The sequence below is a fragment of the Sinocyclocheilus anshuiensis genome, unplaced genomic scaffold, assembly GCF_001515605.1.
Source record: "Sinocyclocheilus anshuiensis isolate Anshui unplaced genomic scaffold, SAMN03320099.WGS_v1.1 scaffold2129, whole genome shotgun sequence".
NCBI classification, from domain to species: domain Eukaryota; kingdom Metazoa; phylum Chordata; class Actinopteri; order Cypriniformes; family Cyprinidae; genus Sinocyclocheilus; species Sinocyclocheilus anshuiensis.
In genome coordinates this window covers 404,763-430,246 of record NW_015552540.1, presented here as the reverse complement: position 1 = coordinate 430,246, position 25,484 = coordinate 404,763, and the positions used below count along the sequence as shown (strand labels likewise).

General features: G+C 38.4%; 1 protein-coding gene across 1 annotated transcript in view; it reads right to left on the bottom strand.

Annotated features, from left to right (window-relative positions):
- Positions 1–951: 951 nt before the first annotated feature.
- The window catches only part of LOC107663964 (uveal autoantigen with coiled-coil domains and ankyrin repeats protein-like), a 44,305-nt gene continuing 19,772 nt past the window's right edge, over positions 952–25,484 (bottom strand). Inside the window, exons 2-19 of the mRNA XM_016454395.1 lie at positions 20,159–20,289; positions 16,072–16,160; positions 15,318–15,382; positions 13,100–13,157; positions 12,587–12,657; positions 12,277–12,383; positions 11,585–11,766; positions 10,414–10,451; positions 9,327–9,380; positions 8,936–9,043; positions 8,679–8,711; positions 8,409–8,501; positions 8,258–8,288; positions 8,000–8,049; positions 3,954–6,620; positions 3,570–3,722; positions 2,978–3,043; positions 952–2,682 (exon numbers count right to left, since the gene is read on the bottom strand). Coding sequence (XP_016309881.1) covers positions 2,611–2,682; positions 2,978–3,043; positions 3,570–3,722; positions 3,954–6,620; positions 8,000–8,049; positions 8,258–8,288; positions 8,409–8,501; positions 8,679–8,711; positions 8,936–9,043; positions 9,327–9,380; positions 10,414–10,451; positions 11,585–11,766; positions 12,277–12,383; positions 12,587–12,657; positions 13,100–13,157; positions 15,318–15,382; positions 16,072–16,160; positions 20,159–20,289 — 4,068 coding nt within the window. The 3' untranslated portion in view covers positions 952–2,610. The remainder of the gene's footprint in view (positions 2,683–2,977; positions 3,044–3,569; positions 3,723–3,953; positions 6,621–7,999; positions 8,050–8,257; positions 8,289–8,408; positions 8,502–8,678; positions 8,712–8,935; positions 9,044–9,326; positions 9,381–10,413; positions 10,452–11,584; positions 11,767–12,276; positions 12,384–12,586; positions 12,658–13,099; positions 13,158–15,317; positions 15,383–16,071; positions 16,161–20,158; positions 20,290–25,484) is intronic.

Here is a 25,484-nt window from a genome sequence, read left to right as displayed (position 1 = left end):
AGGTAAGAAAACTTCAAATGCACACAAAATCAAAACAGACAGAAAAAAATAGACATGCAGCACAGATAACAAGGGAGCAAATTATTCGCCTGACACTTGGAGGGCTCTGTGGTCAAAGTGAGCGTGAATCACGACACAAAGACTACCGACTGAGTAACGAACCACATTAAAGCAACACAAACAGGGTTGATCCCCCCACTCCAAGTCTGCCCACCTACCAGGGGGCCAGCTAAACGACAGGGTTACACTGTGATCCTTATGGGCATGATTAATGGTAGAGAAAAAGGCAAAGAGAGGGGAGTGGTGGGAGGATGTCTGGTTCTGCTTATGGTCCTGGAAATGAGATTAAAGGGAAAGCTCCAAACAGATTGAATTGTATTTGCCATAATTGCTGAGAACAGCTTATGCAGGGCAGGCCACAAATAACAGACTCATAAAAACAAGAGACTGCAAGAGAAGGGGGAAGAGAGGGAGTCAGTGGCAAACTGAGAGCTGTCGTTTCAGCAATCACATATACAAAAATGTGAAATTAATCAGGTGTGGGACAAGTTTAGAGCTTTAGAAATATAGTGGTTGATATAGATGAAAAGTGACTGGTCAAAGCATATTGCAGAAACTAAGATAGGCAAACAACATTGATTCTGTTGCAGTATTAAATTTTTTACTCACCTTAAAATAGTAATAACTATGACCTTTATGGGGAGAAAAATATTGTCTTTTCTTCGTATTTGTAAATCTCATTTTGTTTTAAAAGTAAGTTAAATGCTAAGGTACAAATCAATGCAAACCACATGAGGAGAAAAAAAGAGCCCTCAATTGGATTTAAAGTAACAACATGTGCGTTCACTTCAAGGAGAGTGAGATAGGCTGGAATGGTCTGGCAAAGGCAAGGTTCACTTCATGACACTCCGAGACTGCTGGGATTAATCTTATTCATTTGCACAGAGCCAGTTTAGTCTAAAAGAGGCACTTTTATTGATGTTAGACTCAAAACAAAAGGAAAGAAAATGTCCATGAATGAAAAACACAGACTAACTGATAATCATAAGAGCACAGTTAGAATGTAATACTAATAAATAATGAAACCGTTACAATTAGTCATCCCCAAAAGAGAAAACCAATAGCATCAGTTAATACCAATCAAACCAAATGGCACGGCGCCGGTGGTATTTTTTAAATAAATTAAAATCAATACTGGAAAGCCATGGTTGGGTGCTCAATTTTACAATATCTGATTGGAAACTCAAATTATAATTTGACAGTTTAGATAAAGAAGAAAAAAAAAAACAGATCCACAAAATATAAAGTATGTCAGTCTACAGTCATGTTCTGAAACCTGAACAGATTATTGTGCCTTTCCATTCCAGTCCTGCTGAATTCTGTAATAGTTACCACAAACATGGTGTTGTTCATTAATCAAAAGTATTACAAAGCCATGTAAAAGGTGATATATCAGATTTGGGAAGCATCAAAAGGGAGAATTCCTAAATGCATCACATTCTCCTACAGAAAACCACACATCAAACTTGGCCAGCCAAGTCACACCACTAGATGGCGATATCAGCCAGGATACAGAACCATGAGGGATAGAGTGTTATGAAAGTACTCGGTGTTAAACGCTTCGCTCATGAGACGCAGTCTGATGCTGTCACTGCAGAAGCAAAGCAATTTTACATAAACACTTCAGTAAAACAACTACTCCACCCTAAATCACCCAACCCAATAGACACCCACTGACTCAAATACATCACACGTATTTGGAACAAACGATCCAGTGTATTGACATGGGCAAAACTGCAAAAGATAAGCGTACGAAGAAGCTGCAGTTGTGTGCTCTGATCTTTTATGATGACTTTGGACCATAACAATTCTAGGACCCTCCAAAACAACTGTGCTCTTACTGTATACTATATGTGCATTAACTTACATGTAATATTACTATTGTCTGCCCAGAATGTGCCTCTGTGCCCACCACTCCACTAAAGCCTGGAAGCTAGTTTCCCTAGTGTTGAAAGATCTACTTCCTCCAACCAGAATATTACTGTAACCACTGCTGAGGATACAATAATGCTGGACTAAGAACAGAAGGTTAAAATCTCTCGTCCCTCGTTAATACACTGTACATGTAGCTCTGATCAAGGCTATAAAAGTGGAGGGAGGGAACGTTCTTCTTTAAACTGTAGTTAGGTTATTTCAACATGAAATAAGGGGGTACATGAGACTCAATCACTGAATGTGCAGTTTACATCTTTACAGCAATCTGCACTTTCCATCATCTCTATAGCATGTAGCAATAGTGTACCTAGTTAAGCCAGTATGCTTATTTGTGAATAAATCATTATCCATTGCCTCTCATGTTTATGATTTATGTTTTTGGATAAGTATAACTATCCTTACTGCTATATCTAGTACTGTCACTAAGCAAATCTATGTTATAGATACACAATGTTAGTGCTTACAACACTCAACCTAATCAGGACAGGTCAAAATGTTGCAATATGTGACTTTCTGACTGAAGTATTCCAGAGCCGTATCAAACCGCACTAAGCTGAACGGGAGGTTACTGTGTGAATGATGAATTGGAGTCAGTGTAGTCTCAGTGTGCTGAGTTCAACACACAAAACCTTGTCTCATTCGAATGATCTGCAATAAGGCAGCTTGGACATCTTCATCCATGTGACCCTGAAAGAAAAGAAGTGACCGGTATTTAGTGAGGATATATCCACCTTTAGAATTGCTTCCAGAAACTTCTATGCAACTACAGGCTATGACCCGTATACTATCACAGTGTCTCAATAAAACCGCACTGTTGATCTCTGCATGTCATCTATGGTACAAAGAAAACCATACGCTATAGCATACCTAAGAGGTTTCAATAAATGACCTTGACATAGGAGCAAAACAGAAGGAACTGCTACTGCAGAAAAGAAAAAGAAAAAAACCCCTTCACACTCAACTCACATTCACACACAATTACCTGTGCTGCACTGAGAAGATGAGTTCGATAAATTGAAACCACTTCTCTATGTTGCCTCTCAGCATCCTGTTTAGATTAAAAAAAAAAGACAAGACATATTGCACAGTGTTTTACAAGTTTCAGATAATAAGGTCTTGCAAGGTTAGATGGTCCATGAGTTTGAAAATTCAGCTTTGACATCACAATAAATGAAATTTTCAAATGTATTAAAATAGTTATTTAAATTGTAATAATATTTCGCAAATTTCTTCTTTCAAAAGCATTAACAAAATTACAGTGCATTCTTTTGAAATTTAAAATGTATTTCAATGAAACACATTATTGGACAAAAATTACACATATACTATAGCGCTTAAGTAAAACAGACCATTTAATTCAGAATAACACCAAATCTTGGAAGCCATTCTATCAGTCCCAGTTTCTTACTACAACTTTTTTAAATTATAGGGCAGAAGGCTCTAGAATCTATCATGAATGCAAGTCAGTCAGTAAGTGATTGTATTATTTAGTCCAAGGTGACAACATGTCATATTTGTGGGCAATTACGAACAAAATAATCCAGCGGTATGTGCATGTGCACAGAGCTACTCACAGCCAGCTGCTGCTGGAGGCTCTTGACCTGGGCTTGGAGTGTGTCAATGTGTTGAGTCTGTCTCTTGTTGGGCGTGTTGCCAGCATAAGCCAGCTGGGATAAGCCATTCAGAGCCTGTTTCAGCCTTTCAACATCTGTCAACAGGTCTGTGATCTGAAACGAAGAACACCTCGCTTATAACCAGACAAAATATCAGCTCTTGTTGGGCGTGTTGCCAGCATAAGCCAGCTGGGATAAGCCATTCAGAGCCTGTTTCAGCCTTTCAACATCTGCCAACAGGTCTGTGATCTGAAACGAAGAACACCTCGCTTATAACCAGACAAAATATCATGCACTTATCGAAAAAGCTCTTCCACGTAACAAATTAGTATATAACAGTCTCACCCTTTTGTCTTTAAGCTCAGTCTGCTCTGTGGATGCCTGAATCCTCTGCTGCAGTTCTCCAATGGTGCTCATCGATTCCTCGTATCTCTCCTTCAGATCTCTGATCTCCTTCTCAATAGAGGCACTCTTTACCTGCAAGGCCTCGGTTTCTGTTCTCGCCCTCTTTTCACCCTCCCTAGCCCGAGTCGTTTCCCTGTATAGGTCCTCATATTGCTCATCCAGTCCTGAAAGCCGATCGCCAAGTTCATGCACCTCCTCCTCCAACTTCTGCTTTTCAGCTCTGAGCTCGGTCACCTGCTCTTCATGGCCGCGGAGGTCATCCAGAGCGTGTGTGGCTCTGAGAAGCTCAGTCTGCAGAGTAGCTACGTCCTCAGCCCTCTGCGCACTGGTTTCTTCCTCCTCCCGCAGTGCCAAGCGAAGCTCATTGACCTCACGTTCCAGAGCCTCTCTAACCTGGCTATACTGGGCCTCATCACAGCTCTTACTCTGAAGATGTTTCTCTAGTTCATGAACACGCTGGACTTCCAGTCTATGAGCTTCATGTAGGCACTTGCACTCCTTTTGCGCCTCCTGCAGGCTGCCACTCAGAGAGCTCTGCATGGCCTCAAACTGCTCCAGATGGATATACTCACAGTTCAGTTTCTTTTGGAGACTCTGGATCTCAGAGTTGCACAATGCATTTTTCTCCTCTAGCTCGGCCCGCTGGATCGTAACCTCTTTATAATGCTGCTCCAGCTCCATCAACTTCAGACTCAGCTCCTCCACCTGGCCCTTGCAGCGATCTTCCACTTCTTTGTACTTCTCACTGGACTGAAGTTTCTGCTGCAGAGATGCCATCTCATCTTTCAATTTTTCGTTCTCCTGCCTTTGGCATTCCCCGGTGGTCTTTTCGTCATTGTACATCTCCTGCATTTCGGCAAGTTTTTCTGCCAAGTCCTTCAAAGCGGTGTTGAAATGCACCTCTTTTTCCTCCATAGCGGTCAACGGAACAAACTTCAACTGCAATGCCTCTTGAATAGTATCCAACTCTTTCTTCTGCGCTTCAACTTCCTCATGGAGCTTTGATGCGCTCTCTTGAGCACACTGGTACTTGGAGTAGGCATCTTGAGCTCTTCCCTCTGCTTCTGATAAAGCTTTGCTCATTGTGCTTTTCGAGATCTCATGTTCCACAAGGCTGATATAGTCATTTTCTAACTTGGCCTGCACATTCTCAAACTCCTCCTTCAACGTAGCATTTCCTTCTTTCGCCTTCTGTAACTCCTCGTCCCAAACTCTATAATCATCCCTCAACTTTGCGATTTCAATCTTCGCTTTCTCCAAAGCCTCATTTAACTCTGTCTGCACTCTCTCATGCTCATTCTTTGTGACAAACTCAATGTCAAAGCTCTGCTTCAGTGATGATTTTTCAGCTGCCAAAATCTCAAGTTCATTGACTTTCTCCTGGTATTGATCGTGAAGGCTATTAAGATCTCTTTCCAGTTCTGTGTTGCGTTCCGTGAATGCAGCCATCTCGCTCTCATAACGTTCACAAGGGATGTACATGCTCCTCAGATTGGCAATGTTCTCATAAAGAGAGGTCTTCTCCTCCTGCAGCCTCTGTAGCTGCTCTTCAGCCTGTTTTCTCTTCTCAGTCTCCTCTGCTAACCTACCCCTCAACTCCTCCACAGCGAGTCCCATCGACCTCTTCACCTCCTCATGGTTTTCCAAAGTCACAAACTTGGTCTTCATATTGTTGCTGAGCTCCTGCAGCTCTTCTCTGAGCAGTTCTCTCTCATCCTCACCTTCCTCCACTTCACATATCAATGACTGACACTTTGCAGTGACATCTGCAAGTTTCTTCTTCAGGGTTGAGCTTTGCTCCTCCAGAGCAGCCCGGACTCGCTCGTGCTCTTGCAGGGGGACCGTTTGTCGGTCGTCCATTGCACGGTGGAGCTCTGCCACTTCCTCCAGCACACGGTCATAATCTTCCCTTAACTCAGCCAGCTGTAGCTCCTTCTCATCTACAGCATTGGTAAGGAGGTTCTTCATGTTGTCAAACTTCTCTCCAGGAACCATTGAGGTCAACCTGGTATCTGCCGTCTTCACTTGACCCTCCATGTTTAAAAGTGTCTCCTCCATGTTTTTATGGTCCTCCCGCATTGCACTCAGCTCTGCAGTGAGCCTCTCAACCTCCACAGCCAGAAGCCCTTCACTTTTCTTGTACTCCTCCAAAGCTTTCTCACTCTGCTTTAAATGGTTCCTGACCCGTCCAACCTCAGCAGAAGCACCCTCATACTTTGCCTTCACCTCATTCAGCTGTGCTTTGAGGTCATCAACAACTTGGTTATTGAGATGCTCCTTTACCGCCACCACATGAGCCTGAAGCTGTTTCACCTTTGCTTCAGAGTCTATCATTCGCTTCTGCACATCTCCCATGGCTTCCTCCAGCTCGTGTATCTGCTGATCCGATTCGTGTTTGGTGGTCTCACACTTCCTAGTCAGCTCCTCACACTCCTGAGACTTGCATGCTAGAACCTTTTGGAGGCGGCCCACCTCCTCTTGTGCAGCCTCTTGCTGTCTGCGGACACATTCAAGCTCTTGACGGAGTGTTTCAGGATCACCAGCCACTGGCTGAGACAGCTCCAAAGGTCGAGCCACAGATCGAGAGGGTCCTGTAGGCTGCAAGATCTGAATTCAAACACAAGTGGGCATTCATTATTAATCAAAACATTCTAACAAATTATCCTAGTGTGTTTTCAGTGGATACTACGCCACAGTGGAAAAGCCTGGAAATATTTTTTTTCACAGCTTTCCTTTTCCTCTTGACTATTAGAACAAAAAAAATAAACAGCCAACCTTAAAAGAGATGAGAAGATGGAATTGTTCCTCATACTTTTTCCTCATATGGGGTCACACTAGGGCTTACAACTTTCAAAGAAAGCTTTATCTCGGCCACATCCCAAGTCAGACATCTGATCCTACTTCAGTAGGTGCATTTTTTCATCTTTTTAAAGTGTGCGGTGACCTCTAACATAGTTGAGAGTAAAGATGTCTCTGCTGCTAATGTGACAACAAAATTGCATCCACCACATCTGCCCAAAAGCTGATCCCAGGCATAGTACATCCCTTCAGAGAATAGCGCCACTAATAAATCATAAACCCTTCTGACACTGCAGGCTATGGAGGTTCTGAAATGAAATCAGACAGACAGCAACTTATCTGACTGCCACTGCCTCTCCTAAGCTTAACGCAGCTGACACAGCCCATCTGCTCACTGCATTACTGAACATCAGAAGAAAAAAGAAAAAAAGAAAAAAAAACTAAAATGCTAAACCTTGGGTGAAATGACCGTATGTAAAGCTTGTGCATGCCCAGCAAACCTTTAGAATCAATTCTTGATTTTACATTTAAAGCTTTGCACTTGAAGTCTGATGCTATTGTTGAACTGCATAAGCAAAATAGGATATCTATATATGTACACTGAACTGACTGGCTTCTGTGTATTTACACAAGTACATACAGAGTAATAATAATAAACTGTATTTACTGTTTAACTGTTCTTAATGTTAACATGTAAACAGAGTTGAATGTTACAGATAATGCCCATGTTACACATTTTAGAGGCATAAAATAAAGTGTTACCCTCTTAATATACAAAAAATAAATATATACTTATGACAATTGTTAATATATAAACATTTAGACATTTTGGATGTTTTATTACCCATTGACAGCAATTTTAAAATCACAGTAGACTCATGTTAGCATATCAATGTTTAGGTGACTTGGGTTTTATTACAGTACAAACTATATTACTGTATATGACCATGTTTGTAAAAATAAAGAAAATCTTCTGTGGTAACAGAGCGCATGCTATACTTTAACGATAGACTTTAACTTGTATTTAAGGCAAAATTTTATGGATTAAAATCTGTTAGTAGCAGAAAACTGGTGTTGAAGTTGGTTTACATCAACATGAAATATAATTAGCCTCAGCCTTTTTGTCCTCAGCTGAAATCCTTGGCATTAATGTTAAGAATGTTAATTTTAAAGGAATTTAAATTCACCTGAGCAGAATCCAGGCTGTGTGACTGTCGCACTAGTACATTGTCTTTTCCTGCAGAGAAAAAAGAACCCAAAATGAAAACACACAAACACACCTTTACTTGCAGAAAAAAATATTTTCTGACATCCCTACACTCAACTTTTGCCTGCACAATCCCTGCACAATTTATGCATCAGTACACTGTTTATATTGAGGTCTCTAATATCAGAAGAGTCATACTTAATCAGTCTAAAGATCCAAATTTTAAAGACAAAATCACCTTTGATCACAGACTGGCCAGGGTAATCTCCCTGTAAAATAAAAACATGCAGATTTATTCATCATTTCATCAAACTTTGATCATGAACTGCTGGATCTGGAGTTAACGAGCAGCAGTCCTTGATGAGCATGTTGCAAATATTTTTACTGACCAAATGGCTCCGCTGCTGGACTCTCACAGTCTCCATGGCTTTGGCTCCTTCCTCCTTCTCTTTGGCAGAAAGTAAACACTTCAGCTGTTCTCTCTGGTGTACAAAACAGATACACATTAATATTCAATAGCAACTAACACCCAACCCTAAAAAACAAATAAACAACCTTCCATCAATACTATGATAGAAATGGGATGAAAAGATGAAAATGAGAATAGACAATGTCATTGGGACAGAAGGAAACCATTTCCAGGACAACACACAAATTACCTCCTTGTGAATGTCCTCCACTGTTGACTTTTCCTTAAAAAAAAGGATAGAATAGAAAGAGAGAGAGAGAACATATTTTACACAATATATCTATAGAACTACTGCAATAGAAATACACAACTGCCTGCTCAGAAAAATTCAGATAAAATTGCCACATATAAATATTTTGGCTTCAATTTTCTGGAGTGCTGAAAACACCCATATAAGGCGCAAGCTTGTAAATAAATTGGCCAATTATAAAACACCTGAAGAAGTACCTGACTGAGTTGCTGCTGAAGCATGTTAACTTTATCGAGCAGTGTTCTCTGTTCCTGGTGGAACTTCTTTAGTGTTTCCTGTTGGCTCTCATTCTTTTTCTCCAAGTCCTAGAAAACACAAACATGCGCACACACACACACGAGTCATTGATTGCTCACTCATTTGTATTAATGTACAGTTTGCAATACAAAAAATGTCTATGATAATTGTTTTATAACCCTTATAATTAATAAACAATTCATCTACAGAATGTGTAAGGAACATGTAAATGGCACACAATAAAACAAGTTCAGGTCTAATACTAACGAACAATAATGAACAAACTATTAATAAAGAACAAGAACATTTTACTGGCAATGTCATACTGTCATAGATTTGACTGGCCCTCACCTGTATGATCTTATCACGGTTAGAGGTTTCAGAGACCATCTCCACAGATTGCAACTGACAGAAAATAAGAAATTTATTTTATATAAAGTCTGTGGAGAAGAAATTGCTGCTCTACATATACTTCTGATAAATCCACGTTAGAAATGAGCAGTTTATTTCCATCACGGTCACTGATTATTAGTCTGACCTTAAAAACACATTTATTTTTAAAAAAGTGAACACACACACCTGAACACACACCCGGAGCAGTGGGCAGCCATTTTTTCTGCTGCGGCGCCCGGGGAGCAGTTGGGGGTTCGGTGCCTTGCTCAAGGGCACCTCAGTCGTGGTATTGAAGGTGGGAGAGAGCGCTGTACATTCACTCCCCCCACCTACAATCCCTGCCGGTACGAGACTCGAACCCACAACCTTTGGGTTACGAGTCCGACTCTCTAACCATTAGGCCACGACTTCCCCCTTTATTGCCTTCTTTTTTTAAATGAGAAAATTATGACTTACTAAGATAAGTGAACTTCAGTTGGATAAAAAGAGCTTAAATTATAAAAAGTGCTGGATATGGTTGTTTTAGGGGAAAATATATTGTGTACTACATTCATTGAACACTAGGTGGCAGTAGTGCATAAAAGTTTCTACAGCACAGTCTGCAGTCTCTATTGCAGGTAGTCAGATTAGTGCATTAAACCCCTAAACATGGTTTGAGATAAGGAATTATATTAGATTAAAATAATTTATTTTCCTTTTAATATGATAGATGCACACGTGCTGAAATGAGAAACAAACTAAATTGCGTTCTCTTCACATCAATCATAAATTCCATTTGTATGATTCCAGACTCACTGCTCTAGATAGCTTCAGCGAAATTACAATGAGAATAAATGCAGCCCTTTTCTGTGCAGTATGTTTAAAGAAAATATATTGGTATGTTTTGGAGTAAGTAATAAAACTCAGACACTAACAAAAGTTAATAAGTGAGGGAGGAAAGGTTTTAACCTTTTGTGATTGATTATAATCTGTATATTATGTTTCTTAAAATCTCATCTGCAGGGAGTTGCTCAGAATGAAGTGAAGGTGAAAAAGTTGTGTATACCTGTCTCTTTTTTTGTTCCATCTTGGCAGCCTCTTTTGCTGCGAATACAAATGAGTAATGATTAATTAGCAATTCATGAAACGACCGAACAAATAAATAATTAAATACAGAAGGAGAATTTAGATGTTTTTTGCCCTCAGGAGTTATGGTATGTATAAGTACAAGCGCTTCTTTTTTACTCTGTATGAAGCTGAAAAGACACTATTCTACACTCTTCTTAGGAAGCGTGTGCATAAGCTCTTGGGGCTTTGATTTCTATAACCTTACTACCTGATAAAAGGCCTATTCACACCAAAAGTGATGCAACAAAGTAATGCCAACTGCAGGGGGGAAAAAGGGATTAAAAATCTGACGAAAAGTTGCATTCAAGAATGGCAGACATTTTCATCAGCCTCTTTGTGAAAAGTTCCAATATGTGAAACATACTTAAATGAAAAATAAAAAAAAATAAAAATAAACTTCACTTAAATGCAAAGGATAATGAAATGGAACAATGGAAGTAATGAGGTGATAAAGGAATATCTCGTTCCTATGAAAATAGTGGTCTGTGCCAGAAATTGCTTGGCAAATCACTTCTTTTCGCTCTGCTTGTTTGTTGTCACTATGGCTATTTGGAGTGCTTGTTCTGTACACATCGACAAAAAGCTTGGACTGTGAAACTGCAGTGAAGGACTACATTATAACCTGCTTGATTTTGCCCTCCCTTTTTTATTTTCAATTTAAAATTTGAGATTCCTCTCCTAAACTGACCTCTTGTACTTTCTTTCTCATTTACATTACTGAACTTCCAGTATATTAGATTGCAGACTTCTATCTGTTCTGATGTGACAAACAATAACTGATGCAAATAATAAAATGCAACCAACCATAAAATTGTGTGTACGATCAAACTCAATCTCTGGACACATTTAACAGTCACTTTGTAATATGGCTAATATTAATACAATATTTGGTCCAGTATTTGTTCTTTGGACCAGTGAATCACATGTTGTTGCTCATGCATTTACAAAATTTGCCAATTCAGTTTATGTCATGTCAATAATTTTACACAGTGTTGTCCCAATGCAGTTTAAGGTACATTTTAATTCCTTGCAATTTAAGCACTGCTCTAATGCTCTAACACTGTAGACATATGAGAGAGAGAGATCATAAAAACAGGAATCAACAAAACCTTTTGTGGCACTGTCCATATAACTCTTGACCAGAGAGACAAGCTCCTGGTTTTTGCTGAGCCGTGCATAGTGATAACTGTCATGGCCGAACCCATCCACAGCAGTGACGTCAGCACCATGTTTCAACAAAACGTCCACAGCATCCTTACATGCATACTCACAGCCCAGAATCAATGCCGTTCTGAGTGAACAAACAAGTACACAAACACATTTTCAATATGACTGAGTGACATCAAAATATTACATTTAAAAACACTCCTGTGAATTATTAGGACAAGATTAACACTAATACATTTGTTATATCCTTCTATTCACTTTATATTTCAACATGAAAGTAAGCTATTTTCCATGAAATTGTGAGATTTCAGATTCATTAGCCGCTTTAGATCAGTAACTAGAAGAATAATAGTGCAGCGTTAAATTGCTCACGCTACAAATCATTGTGTTTATGACTATGGATGATAAATTAAGGTATTATGCTGCCAATAATGCCAATTTGCTTTATCAAGCAGCTAAAATAACTGAAAGAACCTGATACCAAAAAAAAATGGCGGCGCCAGTGCTTACAATAAAAAATAAGGTGGATAAAATCTAGAGTTGTCAGAAAACTCACTAGCTGAATAAAAACACGGCGGGGCAAGAAAAGAGGCAATAAAAACCAATTACTGAGAAATATGAATGTGATATTTACTTGTTCTGTTTGTCTCTGACTGTGATGTCACTTCCTCGTTCTAACAGCAGCTGACAGATGTGTGGATGACACATTTGAGTGGCAAGCACCAATGGAGTCCGACCATCCTATAAACACACATTTAAAAGCGCACATTTGCATCAACTCAAACAGAAAAGACATTAAAAAAAACGTAATCTGAGAGAGCATTTGATGATAAAGTACATCTGAGGGGAAATAAAAATACAGAACATTTGTCCAGGTAAAAAGAATGAGATGACAAAGAAGTTATCAGGATATTAAATATCCCACAAGCCACACATTAACTCACAAAGTCGCTGGCATTAACTGATGCCCCACTGTCACAGAGCAGCTTCACACTGGAGGAGCAGCCAGCCATAACTGAAAAGACAAATAATAATAATAATAATATTCCATAACATTTCCCCCAAGCATGCGAATTAGATTCAGTAGACTCATCTGATATCACACTCAAACATAAAAAAAAATAAATAAATTTTAAAATAAATCTAAAACCTCCACTGGGCACTGAGTAAGAGCAAGAGCTCTAAATCTTACATGAAAGCCTTCTGAGGGAAGGAAAATAAGCCCGTGAACTACATCTTATTGATTATGACTGCTGCCGCCTCAAAGAATCACATTCAATGTTCATCCACTACCCTTTCCATCTCTGCTTCAACACTTGTTGTAGAAGGAAGTAAAAAGAAGGAATGAAAGAGCAAAAAAATAGAGGGAGCAGGAAACCCCCAAGTTAGGTGGAAGAGAGAGGACTGCAGAGTTCAATTCCAACAAAACCTCAAAATGTACAAAGCTTTTTGCTTACCAGCATCATGCAAGGCTGTTCTTCCCTGCAGGTCCACGTTTCCCACTGGGCAATTGTGCTGAAACACAAAACACTCGTCACACTCACAGTCACTCCATTCACAAACACTTCACGGACAATAAGCTTTAAAAGGTCAGAGGATGAGTCTAAACGTTCGAAAACATCCATGATGACAGCCTGCTCCTAAACAGATGAACACAAAAACCAAGAACGGACCAGAATGACATGGGTGTGACAGACTCTAGTTTGACGCTTTGAAATGATTCTGAGCCTGAGAAGTGAAACCAGGTCAAGCAAAGTAGTGTTGCTAAGATACTGGCCTCAGTGGTCTTCAGTCCCACCACCTCCTGTGCCCTCATTTCTAAAAATCTCTTTTACTCTTTCCATATTCCACTGTCTGTCCTACTTTCTCAAGCCCAATACTTTCTCCACCTCTTTTTTTGCTATCTCTAACAAAACAACTCCTCTGACTTCAGTCACTATAAAAACCTTTTATGCTCTAGCAACAGCCTCCAAAACCAGTAGCAAGGTCACATGGTCTTGCTGGCTAACTGTGTCCTGGGTAACTCTATCTGATGGGCTCTAGGAGCCAGTCTCAGATTGCACGATGATGGCATAGAAATATAGACTGCAGGTTACAGTACGGACAGCCTGTCAACACTGCAGACACCCGGGAAAATACTCTCATCCAGTGAGTCAATGTTGTTTGAATAACAGGACACCGTCATGACACTTATGTAGATTATGCTTCATATTAGCTGTCAGTGATTTTAAAGGCAAGCATCATTTCAGATACTAAAACTCATTTTTTACGTAATTAGTCGAGTCAGATTTTTCTAATTTTGCTCCCTGCGGTACAAAGTAATTAACACAAACAAGTCACTGCGACAAAGACACTGTTGTTGGAGTCATCAACAAGCAAGTGATAGGAATCATTTCCTATCTTAATTATCTCAAGCACCATCACTCACAACAGCACAGAGACAGATTTACCCTCTTGCAAAATGTGTTTGTGGATTAATTAATTGAAATTAAGCGGCGTATCTGTAAACAAGATCTGCTCGATTTGCCTTCAAACAGCATAATTTTCTCATAATCAGGATGTCAGGTTCAGCGTTATGCAATTGAGTTCAGGTCATTGCTTTATTTGTTACATTTTGTTTATGAGCCTGTGGGCTGAAGTAAGCTCACCAATAGCAATAAAGGTTTGCAAACAAACTAAAAAAAAAAAAACGATTTTGCAGCCCTTCCTTGAACACACATATGACAATGAAGCAGGGCTGGGTATCGGCCTATGATATAGTACACAAATCAGAAAACATACTCTTCAATAGGCCTACTTCATTTAAACAGTATTAAAACAGTATTTAAGACAAAATTTTAAGAAAAAAATTCAGAAAGGAAGTGCATTGTAAATGTATTTACCATTTCAAATAAATGCTTACTTTGAACTTTCTATTCAAGAATCCTACAAAAAAGCATTACAGTTTTTGCAAAAATATTAAGCAGCATAACTACCTTCAGCAATGGTAAGAAATGTTTCTTAAGCACCAAATCTTTGACATCACAGTGAATAATTACACATAAAAAAGCAAACATTTCACAGTAGTACTATATTTTGGTGCATTTTGATCAAATAAATACAGTTGGTGAGACTTCAAAAACATTAAAAATCTTACCAGCCCTAAACTTTTGAATTGTACATCATGATTCAACACATTGCTATATACCATTATATCTGGATTGCTATTAAAATTGTATCAAACGTGATAGAGAAGATATTCAGAGAGAGATCAGATGAGAGATTCACAAAGTGTCTCTCCTCTGCATCTCAATGATACAGCTTTGAGTGTGCTAAAAAATGCTGTTCAGAAAGTGCCTAATTGAACTTCAGGGAATGATACAAGTCATAAATCATATAAATATAATTAGAAAAATAGTGAAGTATCAACACAATATAAGGCGAAAACCTGGGCACATTGATACAAGATTGAATCGGCACAGCCCTACAATGGAGGCCATTGTTCATCTCATCATCACAGTCCTCAGAAAACCTCATATCTACTCTTCAAAAATATGATTCAACACCTTGTCCTTCACATCAAAAAGAGAATACAATAGAGCAGAAATTGTCTGGCTTTAAAAGAAAAGAGTACAAAAATACATTGAGTTTCTAGCCATTCCTTACAACTGTATTGATTGTGAAAAGCAGCTTTACCTGGAGTAGTTTCTGCACACATAGTGACTGGGAATTTCTGGCTGCCAGGTGTAAGGCATTTTTTCCTACAGGAACAAAACAACAAATCAATAGGAGCCATTAGTTAACAAAACTCCAGTCCGCTTGTACAGGTGCATCTCAATAAATTAGAATTCACAATTAAAAGAACCAAAGACTTAAACTACTTCACTCTGTGTGCATTGAATTTATTTAATACACGAGTTTCACAATTTGAGTTGAATTACTGAAATAAATGAACTTTTCCACGACATTCTAATTTATTGAGATGCACCTGTAGAGACTGATGTCAACAGCAGGAGTCTAACCAAAATGTTCCACATCCATTCCCATTTTACATTAAACAGTTCTTCTATACATTTCATTTGACAGTGACATTTTTATGGCTTATGTCTATAAAGGTTTTCCAGAGTAACCTCACTCTCTGGTGAAAAATGTGTGGCTATATCATTAACATTTAAAGAAATGTTCAACCAAGATTAGTTCACCCAAAATATTTTAATGAATTCTGAGACATGTCTGTTCCTCAATTTGGAAATGATTGGTTTGGAAATTGACAGAGAGTGGCAGAGAGTAAGTAATGACCATTTTGTACATTTTCCCTTTAGGAAACCGGACAGAGAGTTTTACTGTCCATAAAAGTACATTTAAGGGATACGCTCATTTATGGGATACATTTTATCATTATATGTGTTCCCTGGTATTCAAACTCACCCATCTAGAGCAAAATCCTCACCTGTGGCATCCGTGGCTGTGACATCCACACCGTGATTTAGAATGAGGTTCAGGCAGTCGAGATGTCCTCTGGAGGCAGCAAGATGGAAGCTGAAGAGAAAGAGAGAGAAAGGAACAGAAACAGGAGAAAGGGTTAAACTTGTGGCAAGGGCATGCTGAAAATTGATGCCTGCTCTTACCACCATCATCAGCATTCTAGAGGAGGAAAGGACTACCATCAAGAGAAACTCAACTCTCTCTCTCAAATGCATCTGCATGCAAAACTCCTCGCTTTACATTACATAACCATACTTTTTATTCATACATACCTCATATAAACATACTTCCATTATCAAAATGCAGGCCAAGATAATGTCCATATTTAAATTAATTCACATTCACTTCTTACTTCATATGCAAGATGCAGAATTGATCAAAATCAGCACTTTGAGCTCAGTTTAAAGAGGCGAGAATGTCTCTGAGACATCTTGTAAAGAGAGACGTGCAGATTTTCACCTGTGTTTGGAAAGTGTTATTTTAGACAGTGTTGATGGTGAGAATCCAAACATGTAGACAGGCCTTTGACCTAAAGATTAACAGGTGAAATTGTGGACACAATTTCCACACACTGTCACAAACAACCACCCATGGAGTGATGGATGGGTGGCAATTTGTTATTGTTAAAATTAAGGACAGAGAATATGTCTTATGTTTTATCAGTACTGTTTCAGCGATGTGGCGGTTCATCACAATCCCTAGTGTGTATCACTTTCAGAAACTTTATTTTTATGAAAATTCATACAACATTAGTTGCATTATAGTCCTTTTGTAAGTCATCAAAACAACATTGTTCCACTACTACAGTATATGATGTTTTCAAATTTAATCTAAATTTAAATTAATACAATTTCCAGGGAAGTCAAAAGGGAGACACAGCTCATTGCTTCACAGGTTCCTCCAAATATGATTTCATAACTAAAAATGACTAAACGCAATAACATTTTATTAGGTATATGGAAAGAAGGTGACTGTTATAATGGTAAGTGACCCTCATTAGAGGAGACTGAAGGGCTCAGATGGTCATGAAGACCCAGACATGTCATTCTAGCTTGGCTCCAACTCCTTGGCTGACTCGCATATCTGCGGCTTCAAGATACATTATGTATTTTTAGAGGTGCTAGAGAGGTGGGATGGGGGGCCAGTTTGAATTCAAAACAAGAGTTTTGCATGCTGTACTAGTCTGTCACCAGAGTCTCTGCAGTTCAGCAAAAGCCATTTCAATGCATCTGAGTATCTGATAAGTCTGGAATGCATTAGGAATTTCAATACTTTACTGAACGCAAGGCTCACTCTTACTTAATATTTTACTGCTGCAAGAGGCCTTTAAGTAACTCAAAAAGAATCTTTTGAACTTCTAAAGAATTTTCTGTCTGTGTGTGTTCAGGCTCTAAAATGAACCGTCACATCTGTCAATGGTGAAGAAATTAAGAAAATTTACTAGTCATAGATATTTCTTACTAGTCAAGCATCTTCAAAATAATAATAATAATAATAGAGTTTTGAAACAGTAGTATGATACTCCTAAAATACATCATATAAAGAACTGGTTTGCTTCTAGGGACCTGCATACATTTTATTTCATTATTATTTATATAGGTATTATAGTATTTATTTATATTTTGAACTGCCATTTATTTTTACATTTTGATTTTCAGTTTAAGTTTCATTAATATTGTTAATATTGTCATTCACTGTATATTGTTTTATGTAGATTTATTTTTATTTTCACTTTGTAATTTTGAAGTTTAAATCGAATCTTTACACAATTTTATTTCAATTACTGAAAAACATATTTAACCGTTTTAGTTAACAACAACAAAACCGTTTTGAGTCCTGCCAGGGTTAAGTACAATATAACCGTTTCCTCTTAATCTTTGAAAAACTGGACAGGTTATAGTGTCACTGGTAAATTGAGGTAGAAGTTATTAGAAAATGTGTGAGCTACTAATATATTGACACTTCACTGACATCATGAGGGTCAGATTTTGACTTAAACCATATATTATGTTTCAGTTCCTAACAAAGTTACTGGCCAACTTATTTACTAACCAAAACCAATTTTACTCTCATTGGGGATTTGCAAAGTGTTAATTACAAACTGTGCATACATCTATTTTCAAAACCGGGTGTGTTAAAGAAACAAAAGGTTACTGCCACAGCAGGAAGGCTTGGTCTATGTTTCCTGTGAGCTAACCATCTATTAGCAAGCTCCATCAAGCAGGTGTATTTCATTCCATACTCTTATTTAAAGATAGAAACACACAGAAATCTGCTCATTTCCATCTGCCCACAAGGCAAAAATGCTGTCCTAATGCAGGTTACCAATTTACCCACCAGAACTACTGGACTACACCCTACAAGCCCTGTGGTCCGCCCTCCCTGTGAGCTATTCTGACCGGTAAGGGAAATAACAGGCTGGAAATGCAGTCTGCATGTGGGGTCCTGCTATATATGAACAGAGGATTTCCACAAATCCAACATTTGACCTGTGTATTCCACTCGACTATGCACAAAAAGGCTGCATATTCCCATGTCCAGGTCATTTGGCAGCCATTATGGCACACTGACGTCCACAAGCATGTTTCCTATAACAGGCTGGTGTTTATTAATTGAGCTCTGTTACACTATAACACCGACCTGGCGACTGCGACGGCGACCGATGCTCTTGATTTAGTCCTGAGAAATTCTAGCACCTTATTACAAGGCAAGCTCTTCTCCACCCAACAGGGCAAGAAGAATCTCACACTATGACAAAAATACCCAAAGGGAAACCTTATGGCTTTAAATGAGGGAATGAAACAAAGCTGTGGTTAAATCAAGCTGAAATGTGTTTGTCTATGCCCTACATAGACCCTGTCAAGGCAGTAAAAACATCAGGGATTGATGGGAGGCCAACTAGGCTTTCTAAAACAGGAAAAGACACAGTTGATCCACCAGTGTTGGAGTCTACTGTGTGGCCATGTAATAATGTGGAACATCACTCAGTGTGATATTGAATAACGGGGTTCAACGATTCACTTCTGACCCAAAATACTTTTCCTGTGTTTATCCCAAAACAAAAAGGCATCATCTAAAGCTCTCCAGACTTGGAACATTCAGAAGAAGATTAAGTAAGCAGTTAACATGACAGTTTAGGAAAGAAAAAACTTCTAGATACTAAATTTAGTCAGTGTACACAAGCATAGATTTATTCACTGAAGACCTACTTCCGGCCCAGGAGGCCCAGGCTGTTCTGGACTCTTCTGGTCTGTGCCGGGTCAAGCATCTCTAACCACAACATGTTTTCCAATTTTTACTCAAATTCTTGGTCAGGCACAAAATGCTTCAGTCCAGATTGGACAAAAACATAGGGCCGATTAGTGAGACCATACATACCAAAGTATGAACAAAAGCATAAATACATGCATCAATTAAATAAACAAACAGGACTCCTCTAATTTAAAAAGGGCTAATGAAGTGACAATAAGTCTGATGCATGATAAAGCTGTGTACTATATTGAAAGCAGAGTTTAATATCATGGTATAGCAGGAATCCCAAGACATTTAAGTCAATAAATATTTTTTTCCTATAATGAAAAATCTTACTGTTCAAATACTGTTGTGCCTATACTATTACAGAAATATGCAGATGTAAAGAGTGTTCAAGTATTTTAATAATTATGAATAATCTCACGGTTTGTGTGCGTTTCAGGCAGGTATGTGCAAAACTACATATTTTCAAAACAGACTAATTGGTACGCTGCCTAGTCGATTCATTGGTCTTAAGGATGCCCTGTATTATTAGACTGGTTTCGGGTTAATCCCATCAAGAGAGGCCACGTTTCTTAGGGACGTGTTCTTAAGTTAAACAGTTAGACCGCACGCAAAGAACAGGATGAGAACGCAGGATTCTGGAAACAAGTTTTGAAATATAGGACTGTTTAACTTCACATGCTTTCTTAAATCTAGATTAAAAACTTTTGATTAATTTTGACCTTACTAATAGCCTAATCATTTGTTGGATGACTAGTCAACCATGATGACCCATTCTTAGTGACAGGGATACTTACGCAGAGCGGCCCTCTACGTCAAGTTTGGTGGGGATGATGCCCTTCTTGCCGAGCACTGCTGCGACCTTGTCTACCTCCCTCCTCTCCACTGCCTTCATCAGCCTGTCATCATACTTATTCCAGTCTGTGTTCTAAAGGATAGAGAGAGACACATCAGAACACTCATAACATTAGCATGTGCACAAAGACAGCAGTGTCATGTTCAATAAAGCTGCTGAGGTGACACCTATTATTCATGACTCCCCTAATGATCAGGGTGGCGATCACAAGTGTAATTAGCTGAATGAAGGAATGTTAACAACTCCAGCGCACCATGTATTCAAATATTCAAAAGCACAACAGGAAACAAAAGGCTTGAAGTCTTCACAAAATAAAAAGGATGACAGCTTATCTTACATAAACTGAAAAAAAAATTACTTTTCACTTTTCTAAGTATCTGATGGAAATGGAAATGTTTATATGATGTCGAAGGTCAATAAAAATGCAATTACACAAAATAAAAAGGATGACAGCTTATCTTACATAAACTGAAAAAAAAATTACTTTTCACTTTTCGAAGTATCTGATGGAAATGGAAATGTTTATATGTCGAATGTCAATAAAAATGCAATTCCATATCTAGTCCATGAGTAACCGTTACGGTGACACCCGTGAGCAACAAGGCCAGCCAAATGAGAGGAACCTCAGTGCTGCAGGCAAATACTGTATCCCCCTCCGCAGCCACGGCCGCACATAAAGCTACAACCATTAATCTCTAGGAGATTAAAGTCTCTGGTCCAGACCAGGTCATCATCTGGCGGTCTGAGGAGACTCCAGCCTCACTCGCACTGGGGGGGGGTCTGAGCTGACGGATGAAGCACACGGTAGCAGGATTAGGTGTCGGCTTTTTACAATCAGCTGCCTGGCATATGGAGCCTGAAACCCTGTTTACAATCGCCCCATGCCATCTCTGTGTCTGCAAGGCAAACACTACGCAAACGATCTATTTCTAAAAGCAAGACGTCAGCTTTTAATTTGGTAGGTGAGAGACTTGAAAGTGGATCAAAAGACTGCAGGGACGCATTAGATTTTCACACCAGCACCAGTGGGGGAGTTCAGTTACCCCTTAATACACCCCTCTACCCCCAGCGATACAGCAGAATACATGTGAGAATACCCACATGTATAGCATGTCATATGGGGGACACTGGGAAGAGTATCGACTCTCAAAACCTGCTTGGTCCCATAGAAACAATGACACTGAAATGGATGCATATAGGGTCTAGTACCTTAAATAAGCACAATAGTGAGTATGTGGGTGTGGAGACTATTTCGGTTTTGTTTTGTCTTTTGCAGAGGACACTGGGTGAATAGGCTAAATACCTCACAACTGCAATTCAGTGCCATATTAAAGAGCGAGACCAAAGAAAATATACACTATGTGTCTGTTTGTTTGGGCAAACGTGATTGATGCTGTATTAATAAAGATTTACGGTTCAAACCTTGAAATTAGTTTTGCAGACAAAGATTCCTTAGCAAAACTGAGGAGGAGTTTTACCCAAAAGTGATGGAAGAGCCAAAAGAAGGTGGCCAACACATATGAGAACCTCTTCAATACTGTTTTTAAAGTCATTCCAGGATGCAGCACATGAAAATTCAGTTTGCAGAGCTGTAATGTATGCAAAGAGTGACAATTTTAAAGCTACACTTTAAGAGTTCAGTATAGTTTAAGGTCACTTCATAATTCGAATATGTCAATTTGTGCCATTTCATAGTTTCAATGAACTTGCTATTATTGTAAAATGAAAAAAAAAGTAATAATAAAGAATCAATAGGTGTGGCCAATATTTTGACTGGTGTGTTAACACTATTATACACAGACAAACAGATGGTTGTAAGTATGTGGACAACCCTTTCAAATTAATGGGTTTGACTATTCCAGTAACTCAAGAGAATTGTGTACTTGTTGAAACAGTTAGAGGTGGGCCTTAGTGAAAGTGAAAGTACTGTAATGTCGAAATTATCTTTAAATAATAATAATAATAATGCCTTCTGCTGTAGCTCTAATATAATACTCCTCAGATGTCATGGCAGGTTTAATGTCAACAACTTTGAAAGTGATTAAAGGATAGTTCACCCCAATTCTGTCATTATTTACTCGCCCTAATGTCATTCTAAACCAGTACGACTTTATCTCTATGGAACACAAAAGATAATATTTTGAAAAACGTTTCTTTTCATTATATAAACAAAAAATACCTTTTTTCCCTGAATATTTTATGAAAGTCATACAGGTTTGGAGCTACATGAGGGTGAGTAAAGGACAGAATTTTTATTGTTGGAATAATATATTTTAAGGAAACATCAAGCACTTAGTACTGTAATACTTTAGTGTTCATTACATCTGCAAAGATCAGTGCACTTCTTTTATTTTCCAAAAAAAATAACAAAATCATCATCAGTATATTAATTGATTCAAATTAAAACTCATTAAGAGTCTTAACCTATGGGTACAGTTGACGAATCATGAGTGTGTGTGTGTGTGTTTATGTCATGCATGAACGAAATGCATCTGCATACAAGGGACAGGTGCAAACAGGTTGGTTTGTTTGTAAAGTTGAGTAATAGGGTGTGTCGTTCTTCTAGTGCAGATTTTAACGTACCCACACAAAAACACACACTCTACTTGTGTTTTCAACACAAACAGGTTAATAAGACCAACAAGGTATGAAGTGATAAGCTCTCTGGTTGGACCATGTATCTAGGTTGAATCTAGGCTGCCGGGCAGTCTGGGTGACTCCATGTGTTATAATTCATGTCAACACCTTGTAAAAATGAAACCCTATCCCCCATCCCAAATCACACACACAGTCTTGCCTGGCAACAGCAAATGTACATGGCCATAAATCAAGACACAGAAGAAAGCTATAGATACTTGTGTCCAGATATATATGAAGATAACACACAGAGAGTATAAGAAAGAGCAATACCAGGCAGTTATTATGAGTGTGACAAAGAGCAATCAAGCATGTGTCTCATTGCATAAAATGAGTAACCGAGTCAGTGCTTTAACTACTAACCTGCACTAGCCCAGGGCCATATGTTGACAGCTACGAATTATTAATGGCATAAGCTGAAATCTGCACAACAGCTCACTCAACAGATTCATCTTTGTTGCTCCCTGTAAGGACACCTGCAGCTAAAAATCAGGCCATCACATATATCTGTTTTGGTCATATTTCCACTCTTCTCACACAGAAAATCTCTCGTCCCTTCAGACCAGTGACATGCCATCCACACATCAACAGGTCTGATTTAGTGCTGCACTAACCAAAATCGGCCCCCCCAAAGTGGAGCAGAGAGCAGTCACGCTGGATTTAGAAAGTTCTGGAGGCAGACATAACCCTCTCAAGTGACTGTAGACGGTGGGATTGCTGAAGGTGGGAAGAGAGGGAAAGAAAGGGATTCTTGGAGTTCAGAGTACCCCATCACTAATTCCACATCAAAAACATCTCACAGCTGGAGATCACAAGCCTGAAGCAGAGAATACTTGTGTAATATCCTCTTTTTGTAAAAAAAAAAAAAGCAACGAATATAAGTATGCAAAAAGAAAATCATCTCGGGTCACGTTTTTTAATGTGATCCAAATTTTTAGTGCTGAGCATGGCAAACTGGTTTGACCTGTCTTCAGATACAATTTCCCACATCAGTGTTACTGTTAACTTCAAAAAAAAAAATCTGCCAATTAAAATAAAGATGAAATCAAATGCTGAATATAAAAAGATGAAACATAAGTTAAAGCTGAAGTAGGCTACTAAAATTACTAGAATATATGTGTGTATGTGTGTGTGTGTGTAATAAATACAAGAATAACTAACTAAAATAAATATCAGGTCAGTGCATCAGGCCTTGCAGTATTATGTATAATTCATCTCAATAGCTACTGTCAGTTAATAAATAATAATTCAACAATAATCATGACCAGACAAAGAGAAAGTGACTGTACTTAATTTTTATTACCAACTTTTTACTTAAATAATCACTTGGAAGAACTTGAAGCAATGCTGATTAGTTGAGAATCGCCTGAGGGATGCTAACTTCAAAAAAAAAAATCTGCCAATTGAAATAAAGATGAAATCAAATGCTGAATATAAAAAGATGAAACATAAGTTAAAGCTGAAGTAGGCTACTAAAATTACTAGAATTAAACTTCAATAAAAAGCTAAAAATAAAAACAAAATTACACTAAAAAAAATTACAAAAGCACAAAAAAATGACCAAAACTTTTGAAATAAAATGAAATTTGAATATATAAAAAAGAAAATTCAACATAAATCAATACTGTAATAGTATATAAATAATACTAATATAAGACTGTCCCACATTCACTTCAGAAACTCATCTTTCATGCTAAAAAAAATCTTATTTTTATCATTTATTTCACAGCAGCTCTCTCCTTTGCAATCATCTCTCATCTCAAACTGCCCTTATTCATTAACACATTCAGATTATATGTAAATCACTTGTTTTGTGAACCATTTTGTAAGTCTCTAGTGGTGTTTGAGTTGTATTATGAGGGTTAAGGGTCTAACCTCTCATTACTGTGCACACTGTAGTTAACTGGAGACTATTTGAAGGTCTACTGCTATGCTAAAGTCCAGTGTCTGTTGTCGAGCGCTGGGCTAAATGGATGCTTTAATTAGGGCCGCTACCCTCCCAAAAGGCATCTTGATGATCTCAGCGAAGTGTGTCGGTATGCTAAAGAAAAGCAGAGAGGAACTATTGGAAGATGTTGTTTATATGTACACTATAGCTAAACGAAGATAGCTATTGGCTGATGGCAGTCTCAGCCCACTGACATGCCAAATATTATGACTGAAAAGGTGTAATGCTGCCATAACAACACCGAAATGGAGTTAACGGACGTAGGGCATATCCGTTTCTCACACATTATCTAATCTTCGGTTGTAACTATAAGGTAGTTGGCTCTGACCCCACCAGTTAACGTCAGTTATCTCCTATGGTGTCATTACAGTAGGAGAAAGAATGCTAGACTAGTGAGTAGAGATGTCAAAAGTAGGACGGTAACAAAGTAATATCACAAGACTTGTCATATTCACTTCCTGGATTAAATGTCTTGGCAAGGTATTGATGTAATCACTGTTACGTCTAAACTGAATGCAAACAAGCAGAACAAAATAATAAACTAATTAAGAGAATGAATAATTACAAGAATACCTCAAATAAATATATATATACATATATTATGTAAACTATATTATGCATACATATATTATGTAAACAAAAACTTTTATTTTGGATGCGATTAATCAATCGTTTCACAGCA